At 37.2% G+C, this 12,012-nt stretch overlaps 1 protein-coding gene across 1 annotated transcript in view; it reads right to left on the bottom strand.

Annotated features, from left to right (window-relative positions):
- Nucleotides 1-425: 425 nt before the first annotated feature.
- The window catches only part of kif19 (kinesin family member 19), a 47,881-nt gene continuing 36,294 nt past the window's right edge, over nt 426-12,012 (bottom strand). Inside the window, exons 7-20 of the mRNA XM_039665294.2 lie at nt 11,700-11,894; nt 10,820-10,966; nt 10,606-10,728; nt 9,748-9,904; nt 8,714-8,888; nt 8,339-8,537; nt 7,018-7,288; nt 6,667-6,788; nt 6,307-6,470; nt 5,960-6,053; nt 4,287-4,410; nt 3,700-4,085; nt 2,489-2,654; nt 426-1,527 (exon numbers count right to left, since the gene is read on the bottom strand). Of these exons, the coding sequence (XP_039521228.2) occupies nt 1,394-1,527; nt 2,489-2,654; nt 3,700-4,085; nt 4,287-4,410; nt 5,960-6,053; nt 6,307-6,470; nt 6,667-6,788; nt 7,018-7,288; nt 8,339-8,537; nt 8,714-8,888; nt 9,748-9,904; nt 10,606-10,728; nt 10,820-10,966; nt 11,700-11,894 (2,457 nt within the window). The 3' untranslated portion in view covers nt 426-1,393. The remainder of the gene's footprint in view (nt 1,528-2,488; nt 2,655-3,699; nt 4,086-4,286; nt 4,411-5,959; nt 6,054-6,306; nt 6,471-6,666; nt 6,789-7,017; nt 7,289-8,338; nt 8,538-8,713; nt 8,889-9,747; nt 9,905-10,605; nt 10,729-10,819; nt 10,967-11,699; nt 11,895-12,012) is intronic.

The following is a 12,012-nucleotide window of genomic DNA, read 5'->3' as shown; positions in this document are numbered from 1 at the left end:
ATTTATTCCACATATTTTCTAAATAGCTGTATGCTCAATTTAGATGCATATCCCTTGCACCTGAAGATGCAATGTGCTAGATATTCTGCTGTGCTTGCATTGTTTTGCTTGGTGGAAACATGAGAAACAGTTTACACTGAAATATTGACATGTAGTCCTAATATCCACTAAGTGGAAGCCAAAAAAATATGATACACGTTTCAGAGTGCTGACAGTACAGGATTGCAGTCAGGAACAGTGTTTATACAGATCTTTGAGTGATCATATGCTTTTGGACTACTACTGTATGTTCCTAAAAGTGAAACATTTGTGTACTATGAAGTCCAATTAACTATAGATACTGTCTTTAAAACTTACCTTGACAAAATGTCACCACTGTAGCTTATATATTGACGATCAGATGTACAATGCAGACACTATTGCAATCACTTTGTCAATCAAATTTATTTGGTTACAAAAAAAAAGGTATAAAATTAAGAGTAGAAAAAGTGTCTATGCATGTATAATTATGAAAAACAAAAAAATACAGTCTTTTCAAAGAAAAGGCAACCTTTTTTTTTTTTTACTTTTTTGATTAAAAACATTCCACTGAGGATAATGAACTACATTAAATATGCCACCTTGTCTGGTACTAAACTAACACAAACCCAAAAGGATTTTAGAGAAAACAGCTATGCAGAAACCTGCATGACAGTGAAGGCAAATTTACAATGATTATTAACAGTAAACACAAAATGACATCATCAGTAAATATTACGGTCACAGAAGCCAGACATATGAATCATAAGCAATGTGACAGTACATTAATATGTGCAAGACCTGAGGGATTAATACTTCCACAACCACAGAAGCTGTGAAATATATATTGCTCCCAGGGGAATGAGACGGGTATATTTGACTCCTCAGTCACATAAGCAACAAGCATCGCCATTTCAGTTCTGCAGATTTGAATATGTTTTTTGGGGGGAACTGCTTAAATAATTTCAGTTGTTACTATAAGGCCTGATATAAATATTCAACCAGAAGGCATCCATGGCAGGTTTTTATCCCCTGTCGCATTGGCTTGGCTTTAAAGGAATATATTTGCATGTCATTTTGAGAAGTTTTTGACATAAGTCAAGGCCATTGAATTCATGCCAATCAGATTTGCCATGTACAGAAACCAATGGACTAAAAAAAAAAATTAAAGCTGACATGGCAAGTCACCTGTCTTCACAAAAAAGCTAGGAGTATTTTTAGCATAAAATAGGTTTTTGTAGCTCTTTCATTCAAGTTCTTTCATCCATGGTACAGCTCTTCCATTTGGATAGAAGAAGAAACCTTCCACTTGGTCTCTAAAAGTTTTCAATAGTGCTGATGCTGGGGTCGAGAGGAGACAGTCTATACTGGATCTTCAGTGTTTGCGGGTGCGCTGGCCCCCTGCTCCAGTGGTTGTGACGTACAGGAGGGGCTGAAGTTGCCTGGTTTGAGGGCCACGCTTAATGAGGTATGAGGGCAGGTTGGAGGAAGTGACATCTGCTGTTGATCCTGTGGAGAATGAATGGAGATAAATCAACAGGAAATCTAAATTTATTATGCCACTTTTATGCCACTTTATGAAGTCTTTATTTTTGTTTCGGGGTCTACTAAAATAGGTTTTCATGCTTTAATGTTTAAAAACATTATTTTTCACAAATTTTACATAGTGCCAGCATCTTTCGTCCCAGTCTGTCAGTAACACTGTTTATTTCGGGGCTCTGTGAAACCCCTCCTTCTGAAAAGTGCAATGTGCTCTGATTGGTCGGCTGGTGTGTTGTGATTGGTCAACCACGTCGAGCGTGTTTCAGAAATGTCACACCCCTTACCATAACCCAGAGTTTCAACACACTACTAACACAACTCAACCAGGCCTGGCCCAGTATGCCTTGGGTGGGAAGTTGGGTGCCCAGGTAAAATAAGTGTTTTCTTACAATACTAATGAGAATTTTTAGTTAAAGTATATTACAAACTTTTAATTTAGAACCTAAAGAATCATATTCGCTTGTACAAAAATGGCATCCCTTTAAATGAGAGATATTGTGATGTGTACGTTCCTGGAAGAAAATTTAAGAATACAATCGAGGTATGTCAGGGATTCAGAAACAGTGTGCACTGATAGAGAATAACTCCCTTTTGGAGTGACTTTGTGCTTTGCAACTCTGCAGACATTTTTTATGCTCAAACACCGACATTACACACTAAGTTAAAATGTAAAAAAACAAAAAAAAAAAAAAAAAAACATAATAGGTCCCCTTTAATACACGTTCCTGATCACATTGCACACAATTAATTTGTGCATTTCAAAGAAAGAAATAATATTAAAATCTCACTGGTCTACAGTGAATGCAAATTGGATGAATGAAAAATAGGTTTAACTTGCAGTCATGTATAAAATAGTCAAGGTTGTAAATATATTTTTTGTCTTTTACTTTTCTATCACTAAAAGAAGACTACAATTGTGATGTCAGACCTGTTTGGTGGCTGTTGTGAGAGGGTCGAGCTTTAGCAAGCGGAGGTTGGGCTCTGTGTTGGGGACGCGGGCCGGGGGCCGGGGGGTGACCGTTAATGTGCAGGTGGGGATCAGAAGTGCTGTCAAGGGGACGGAATCGCTGGCTGGTGTTCTTCGCCTGAGACAACTGGAGGGTGGAGAAAAATCTGAGTTTGTTGAATTAAACTAAACAAATAAATCAAACGACTGTGTCAAGAACAATTATAAAGGTTATAGAGAAATGATGTGTTGAAGCCTATTTTTAGCACCAATAAATATTTCTGCATTATAATATTATTTTCGTGACAGTTAAGCACATTTCCCATTACTATAATGCAAAAAAGTATAATATATATATATATATATATATATATATATATATACATATACAAAAGTTGTAAAATGCTTGGGGTCAGTAAGATTTTTCACTTAAAGAAAGATACTTCTATTCAGTAAGGACACATTCAATTGATCAAAAGTGAGAGTAAAAACTTTAGCAAACAACTTGCATTGTTACAAAAGATTTATATTTCAAATATATGCTTTTCTATTGAACTTGACATTTATCAAAAATTAAATCCACAAAAATTTTAAGCAGCAACACAACTGTTTTCAACATTGATAATAATGTTGCCTGAGCATCAAATCAGCATATTAGAATAATTTCTGAAGGATATATATATATATATATGTAAATAGAAACAAATATTTTAAATTGTAATATTTTTTCACAATATTACTGCTTTTACTGTATTTTCAAATAAATGCAGCCTTGGTGAGCTTAAGAGATTATTTCAAAAACATAAAAATAAAATATAAAATAAAAATTCTTACTCAAAAAGCCCAAACTTTTGAATGGTAATGTACATAATAGTGTGTGTTTCATACTTTGAAAATAATAGTATAGTTTTGAAGTAGTTTGAACTATTATTTTGAACCAAAACAAACAAACAAACATCCAGACACATTATACAAATGCAAATTTTGGGACAAAATGTGCTTTACGCTCTCAAAAATAAATAAATAAGGTCAATGCAAACAACCTTAATGGTCCATAAATGCACTTAATCTTCTTTATGCAAAAAAACGTCTCAGCTTTTTTGATTTTGGGGTTAAATGTGACTCGAACAGATTTTTGTGAGATTCATCCTTTAACACAGATGTTCATGGAAAAGCTTCATCTAAAAACTCACTGCTTGTCCTGTGACTTCAAACGATCGAGATCTTCTCTTGCGTCTGCGACCCTCGAAGTCCTGTTCCCGTGGGGCGGGGTTCTTGACAGCCTGGCGGTTCCGTGGCCGTGTCCAGGTGGCGTTGGGTGCGGGGCCGTCTCCCGTGCTGCTGGACAGGTTGTCGTCAGAGGTGGCGTGGCGTAGTTCTGGGCTGGGCTGTCTCCCGCGCCGTAGCACCAGGCCTTTAGGGGGCGCCTCGGACAGAGACAGGTTACTCTTGTGCTTCTTTGGGTCGAGGGGTGAGGGTGGCGGGGGCAATCGCAGGGCATCTATTTCTAGTGCCTTAGAGCGGCGCCGAGCAGCCTTGACCGCAATGTTCTGCACGCCTCTTAGAATCTGCTGTCTCTCTGGAGGAAAATGGTACACTATGAGTGGATACATTGCTGTATTATGTGAGAAGAAGCTGTGCAGGAAATGTGTTGCCATAGTTTAGGGGTCACTATATAAAAATAACATCACAGAATGCCTCAATTGACCAATCAGAATGAAGTATTCCAGAGAGCTGCTGTGTAACAAGCACAAAGATGAAAGGGCAGAGGAAAGGTTACCTTTAGGAGTCAGAGGGGCATCTGTGCCGTTCTCGCTGCTCTCAGGTGAAGAGTCCAGATGGCTGCTCATACTGTGACTGAGATGGCTGAATCTCAGAGCGTCATCCAGGACAGATGGCAACAGCTGCAGAGGTACAGTCAGCATGGTGTCAGAAACAATGGTTTATTCAGTACACGCAGTTACAAAAACTGAGAAACCAATTCAAATAAATAAAAACACTTTCCCTGAATATTTTAAAATCACAATTTGCATGAATATTAGCGTTCAAAAAGTGTGGGGTCAGTACGATTTTTCAACGTTTTTCTCACCTATCTTGTACCAAAGCTGCACTTATTTGATGAAAAATACAGTAAAAAAAAGAAATATTGTGAAATATTATTAGAGTTTAAAATAACTGTTTTCTATTTGAATACATCTTAAAATGTAATTTATTCCTGTAATGCAAAGATGAATTTTCAGCATCATTACTCCAGTCTTCAGTGTCACATGGTACATCAGAAATCCTTCCAATATGCTAATTTGGTGTTCAAGAAACATTTCTTATTATGAATAATATATCGAAAACAGGTATGCTTCTTGATATTTTTGTGGAAAACGAGATCTTTTTTGATGAATATAACGTAAAAATAATCTGCTGAGTGTTTGCTTTAAAACAAGACCAAACCTGGGTATATATTCCAAAGCATTCTTGAATTACAACCATTTAAGTTTGAATAGTGCATTTTAACCCCCATACAGCTAAGAGGTTAAAAGAACAAACTTTTATTTGAAATCGAAATCTTCTGTAACATTATAAATGTCTTTACTGTCAATTTTGACCAAGTGTGCCGCACACGTCCTGAAAAGTGAAGCCAAAACATGATCAGTGCAGGTGTTATGGTGCGTTCACGTGTTATGGTAATTATGGAAAATGCACATGAACACCCCCTCATGTGATATTTTCCACTGGGCAACTCGTAGAATATTTTGATGGAGGAGTTGCTGAGATGAAATAACCTTTGACCTTTTCAAAATGGCATAGAGCAACGCAAGAGTCGTGAATGGTAAAAATATGTACTATTCATGATCTAGAAAATACACAGCATATTATTTACTGTTGGAATTTGGATAAATCATTTTCTTGCTATAGCAGATGACTAAATCTAAATTAGTTTTAGCTAAATAACAGGTCTGGATCTCCATATTTATACCACATTACACAATTTTTACCACATGAATGCAACACACTGGTAAACACCAGTTCACAAGTGGAAAATATAATATTTTCTATAGCACGTGAACGCACTATTAAACCCCGCCCTGTCTAAGTAAACGATTAGGATGTGAGCCAAAGTGAAAATCCAATGACACATAAAATATTCCAGAGATGTTTTCTGTCATTTCAGGTAGTTCTTATGCTAACAAATGTTCAAGCGTTCATTTTTCCCAAAAGTTTATGGGCTCCACCTCAGAATCGCTCCAAATGATGTAATCGTTGTAATATTGTGGCTTTGTTTTTCTACAGGGGAAGGAAGTCATCCATCTTTTCACAGTCTATGCTTTTGATCAATATAATGTATTCTTGTTAAATAAAAGTATAATTTTTTTTAATCACACTGACCCCAAACTTTTGAACGTTAGTGTAAAAATTGTAGCAAGAAAAACTACTGTAAGCTCCCAGCCGGACGCTCACCTCTCTGTTGCCCTGGCCATTGATGTGAATGGGTGGAGGAGTCATTACTACAGAGTTCTTCATCTGTTTGTGACTGCTCTTAAACACTCGGTCTCTGTATGGACAGAAGAGGAAGTTTAGCTTAGCTTCAGAAAGTTTACAGAATGTGAACCAATTTAGACCCCTTTCACACCACATTTGATGTCTGCAATGTAGTTTTAAAAGCAATTTTTTTTTCTGATTCTTTTCATTTTCACATTCACACAATATTTTTGGTCATTAAAGGTTTCTAAACAATGAAATATATAAATTTTGTATAGGGAGGAAAATGTCAAATATAAAATGAAATGGCTTAGATCTCTTTTTACCCATCGGTCTCTGAGAGAATCGGAGGCAGCGTGTGTCTCCTCAGTTTTGTCTGCCCTTGTCTGTTGTCTGAGCCCAATGTGCGAACACTCTCTTGATCTGAATCCATCTCCTGCAAGGGGTCACGACCTCTACTGGGGAGGGTGATCTTGGGCAGGGAACCCTCCTAAAGGGATAAATGTTCATGATTAGTCTGTGTCTTTCTTTATTTTATCATGTCCTTTTCTTGAAGAGCTTTTAAAGTCAACATGAAACTTACTTTACTGTCACAATATTATGCATATCCATTATTTGGGAAAATGAGCTCAATGTTCTGATTTCATATTGACTTTGCATCTTAGAAAAATGCCTGCTTGATGTACCTTAAGAGTACGAATGGTGAACTTATCCAGGGCCACAACTCTGTCCAAGTTCTTCTCATCCATTTCCTTCATGTACATCTCATACAGCTCTTGAAGATGACGAGGGACTAGGAGACTGTGATCTGCAAAACCATCATTCACCTCAATATTTCATAACCAAATGTGCGTGTGTGTGTGTGTATATATACAATGTTTCTTTTTTAATTTATCATTAAAGTAATAATTTATCATTTATGACTTACATTTTTTTATAATAAATAATGAATCAATACATCTTTACTGCAACAGTTGGGCCTGATTCATCTCTATCTGAGGTTTCAGTGCCATTTCTTATTTCCACGAATGACTCACCATCAATAAACTGCCGCTGCTGCTGGATGATCTCATGGCAGAGGTGTCTGTGCTGTTCAAAACGCTGCACTACCACGTTTTTCTGCCGGATCACGTTGTCCTTGAGCAGAGCGCTTGACTGCATCTCTGCGTTCTCGATCTCCAGCTCGTGGACCTTACAGAGGAGGCAAAGCACTTCCCTCTGCTCCTCTGAGCTCACGCGGCGGGGGAGAAGCTCTTCAAGACGTCGAGATTTCTCTCTCAGCTCTGCCAAGCACTGCTCCAATTCGGTCTACAGACAATAGGGGGACTTATGGTCAATTACTGTGATGAGTGGCTTTATTAACACTGTTAGTCATAAAGCCATAAAGAAAATGTATTGTTTGTGGAGAAGGTAATCCCAGAATGCACTACCTATGCAGAGTGTTTCAAATTAATCAGTTCGTTTAAGATGCTACCAAATTAACTTTTTGGTATGTTTTAGCTTACATCAAGAGCATCCAAAATGTAGGTGTCTTTGTTTACGCAGTAGTTTCAATTTTGATATTTTTAGATCAAACCGTTCTTGTCTGTCAGTCAAATAATGCAGGTCTGTGTTTACAAGAGGTAAAAACGATATAAATACTGTTCGTTTTCTCACGCAAACGGCTCGTTTCGTGTCTTGGGCCATCAATGTGTACTTACTGTACATTTACGAGTCATTAAATCATGTTTAATTTTGACTTCTCTGTGCATGCTCTTTGAGGTGGTGACCATAGACCTCCATTATATGACTGACAGACACGAACGGTTTGACCTAAAATATCAAAATTGAAACTACTGTGGAAATAAAGACACCTACATCTTGGATGAGCTTGAGGTAAGCTAAAACATATCAAAAATTAATTTCAAAGTGAACTATCCTTTTAATATGTTTCAGTATAGAGCTAATGTCTTGTTCATGTTTTCATCCATTTCAACATTTTGTATTTCACACTGTAGTTTTTCATCATGGCTGTGATGACAGGCATTATTAAATCAAAGAATCATGATTCGGTTGAAAAGATTCGCCAAGTAAATGACTAGACTGTAGGAACTTTGTTTTGGTGACATGTTGGGATCATAAACATTTTAAATAGTCTTTTCGTTTGCATCACTAGAAAATGGAACATACGATACCCAAATTGTGTGTGATGACTTGAATTAAAAGGAAGAAAGAAAGAAAGACAGAAAGAAAGAAAGTTAATTGAAGAGAAAAACTAATTGGTATGCTAAAATGAACCAGACTCAACACTATTGTTCCAGGGCTGGCACCGTTATCTGAGGTGTTGATCTGCCCTCTAGTGGTTACTAAAGACATTACCTTCTGTTTTTGTATTTTCTTCTGCTCAGCCATGAGCGTGACAAGGTTCTCTCTGGCAATGGCCACCTCTTGTGTCTCTGTGCTGTCAGGCAAAGATTCTGGTGAGTCGGAGTCTTTTTCACTTTCATCCTTATTAAAGGTCTCCTTCCTCCTCTCCCCCTGCCACTTCTTTCTTCTCCTAAAGCGCTCTTGCTCCCAGCTAGATGGAGACAATATTTCAATAGCAAAATATCAAACACAGACCATGCATTTATTTGAGAAAAATAAATAAAGTACAAGCACACTTTTCAAACAAAAGGAACTTCATTTGGTCTGAAAGGATAAAACAATTGTTAATGTTCAATATCATAAACTTTGTGCAGAATAAAGACTCACTCTGCGATTGTCAGCAGGTGTTTGGATGTGTCTATCTGGATCTCCATGTTGCTGTTGTCCAGCTCCATAAGACGCTTCCTGATGTCCATCTGCTTTCTAAACGCATCGATCAGCTGTTCCCGCAGTTGGTCCATCTCAGCCCGGCTCTGCTGAGAAGAGTGAGCTTGCACCTCCGCTAAAGGCAAACACACAACAATAATGCTATGATGCACATTTGAGTGAGACCTACTCATAAAAGAACAGAGAATAAATTGAACAGAACAGATTATTATCTAATCGAAACAAAAAATAACATAATATATTAGAATTGAATTGAATGGAATCAATTAGAAAAGAATTGAATCAAACTGAAACTAATCTATTATAATAAAATAGAACTGAATCAATTAGAAAATAATCCATTAGAATAGAATAGACCAGAATCAATTAGAAAAGAATCTAGTTAAAATAGAAAACAATCAATCAGAACAGAATCAATTGGAAAAGAATCAAAATCAAACTGAAAATAATCTATAATAATAGAATTATTATTATATATATATTAAATGTAATCAAACAGAAAATAATCTTATTGAACAGAAGATAATCTTTTCGAATAGAATAGAAAATAATGTAACAAAATAATCGAATTAAACAGAAAAATAATTTAATCACAGAAAAAAAATCGAACTGAACAGGAAATAATCTATTAGAACTGAGAAGACCAGAATCAGTCCGAAAATAATTTAGCAAAACAGAATAGAATAGCATTTAATAGATTAGAATCAATTAGAAAATAATCTAATTAAATAGAATACAATCTATCAGAACATAACCATTTGGAAAAGAATCAAAATCATTTAGAAAATAATCTATTTAATTCTAATCTAATTTAAATCTAATCTATTTGAACTGAGCAGACCAGAATAAGTCTAGAATGAAAATAATCTAGCAAAAAGAAGAAAGAAAAGAATGTAATGGAAAAGAAAAGAAAAGTTTGGAGTTGTGAGTAAACTGGAGGTGGCATCAATGGTAATTGTGACTTCCGGTGTTACCTTGAACATGGCGGATGTCTGTTCTGTCTGGATTGATCTGTCGACTGGCCTGGTCTGCTATCTTCTTCTTTAGCCGCTGAATTTCGCTGCGCAGGTCAGAGATGATACTGGTGTACTGAGCGATGTGATAGGACACATTCAACAGGTTTCTCTTTACCTGCAAAAGAAGAGTATAACATAGTCATCAAACTCCTCACCAAACAGTTGGCTTCACAAAATGGGTCATAAAACACCCAACAAACTTAGGCAGACTATAACTGTTTGCATGAGTAGCATAGATGTGTGTATTTGTGTATGCATTGGATGCCCTTGTGTCTTTAGTCAATCTCAATGACATGATCGCATCACTCAAACACTGAATCAACTGCATCAGTGATGTTAAATATGACACCGAAAGCAAAGCACAGCACAGTTTATTGCTGTAATATAAAACCCCATTATGTTTACTCTTTATTGTCCGTCAACTGTTCCTGCTTCTTGTTATTGTACATTAACCACTTGTTTACTGTTTATAAATTAAGGTAATTCTGACTTTGTTTGTCCTAAGACTGGGAAAGTGTGTGTGTGTGTGTGTGTGTGTGTGTGTGAGAGAGAAATATTATTACATTTTACAATTTTAATCTCAATATATTAAATGTAATGTATTCCTGTGATGGCAAAGCTCTTCAGAGTCACATGATCCTTCTAATATGCTGATTTGGTGCTCAAGAAACATTTCTTATTATTCTCAATGTTGAAACCATATGTGCTGCTTAATATTTTGTGTATTTTGCTTTATAAAAGTAAAGTTCTTAAAAAAAATTGGAGTGTAAGTAGGTTAGCTAGGTTGTCCATTGTTTTATCATGTGTCAAACTAACCCGTGTGCGGATGCTTTTGGCACGGTCGGCATAAGTCAGGGTATTCCGCGAATCCTCGAAGGCTAGAGATGCAGGGCTTATGTGAGCAATCATCACCGTCCGACTGTTTCCTCCTAGAGAATCCTGCAGACATGACAAAACCCCAGTAAGACTATTGAAACCAAGAACAATCTCCCATGATCGTCTCTGTTCATGAAGAATCACAAAGCTGTACCTTGAGCAATCGTGTGAGCTTGCTGTCTCTATAGTTGACGTATTTGTTCCCATTCTTTTCACTCAAAGCATTGATGCAGTTCCCCAGTGCGAGCAGAGAACGGTTGATATGAGCACCCTCTTTTAACCTCTGACCTCTGTTCTGTGTCTGCAAATATGAAACAGTAGTTATTGCACACAAAGACGTTAAACTAATCGTCTAAATGTGGGTTAGGGAGTTTGTTAAAGCTTCCAGCAGGGGGCGCTCTCGTATCTCTCATTCTCTGAACAGTTGTGCAACAGGCTTGTCATCCTCATCAATAGAGAACAAACAGCCACTCATGTTTCTGAGCAACAATACCCCATCAGCAGAAACAACGTGATCTGCTTTTGTGCCTGTCACATGCATGTTTAAACCCAGAGGGTGCCTGAGTGATTTTTAAGTTTCCATGGCAAATACTCTCATGGCATGCTCTCTAAATGCGTTCTCTCGTGTAATATCGTCCAGTCTCATGCTGTGAGTGGAGATGACACTTTAATATAAAACATGTCTCTCATCAAAAACATCAGACTTGACTCGTGGAGGTGTCTCATGCATAATAATGTATTTTAATACTGAACAATTATTTTTATTTCAGACGGCTTCATTTTCCCACCAAGTTTATCACCGATGGTTAAATCACTCTTGGAATTGTTCCCTCGTCACTGGCTGATTTAGGATTCTGAATATATTTGAAGCCAACTGTGCCAGCTTTTATGCAAGAAGAAAGATTGATAGCTTTGATATTAATGATTATCCCGAGCTCACCAACTGTGTTTGTACTTGATTTCTGAATGATGAATGGAGCTTTATGTCTCGCACCTATAAATATCCCACCTCCTCACACGCGAACACATCATACCTGTGAAGCCCGCTCAGACCCGGCTAAATCGATCATGAAGAGTCGCGCAAATCGCACTTCCTGCAGGATGTCTCGACATCGGCTCTGTTGTCGCACGACCACCTGAAGCACAGCGTGAGAGCGAGAAGACGTCTGATTGGCTGCTGTCGGCTCTTGCGTTCTCTGCTTGTTTCCCTTCACTAACAACTCCATGATCTGAGTGAGAGAAAAAAAGAGAGAGAGAGAGAGAGAGAGAGAAAACTCACCATCTAGCTGTATACAACGACATTTATACACAGTACCGTTCAAAAGCTTGAGTTAGAATTTCTTTTTT

This window comes from Pimephales promelas, chromosome 17 (assembly GCF_988280905.1).
Source record: "Pimephales promelas chromosome 17, fPimPro1.hap1.1, whole genome shotgun sequence".
Lineage (NCBI taxonomy): Eukaryota > Metazoa > Chordata > Actinopteri > Cypriniformes > Leuciscidae > Pimephales > Pimephales promelas.
This window is presented reverse-complemented; position numbering and strand designations above follow the sequence as displayed.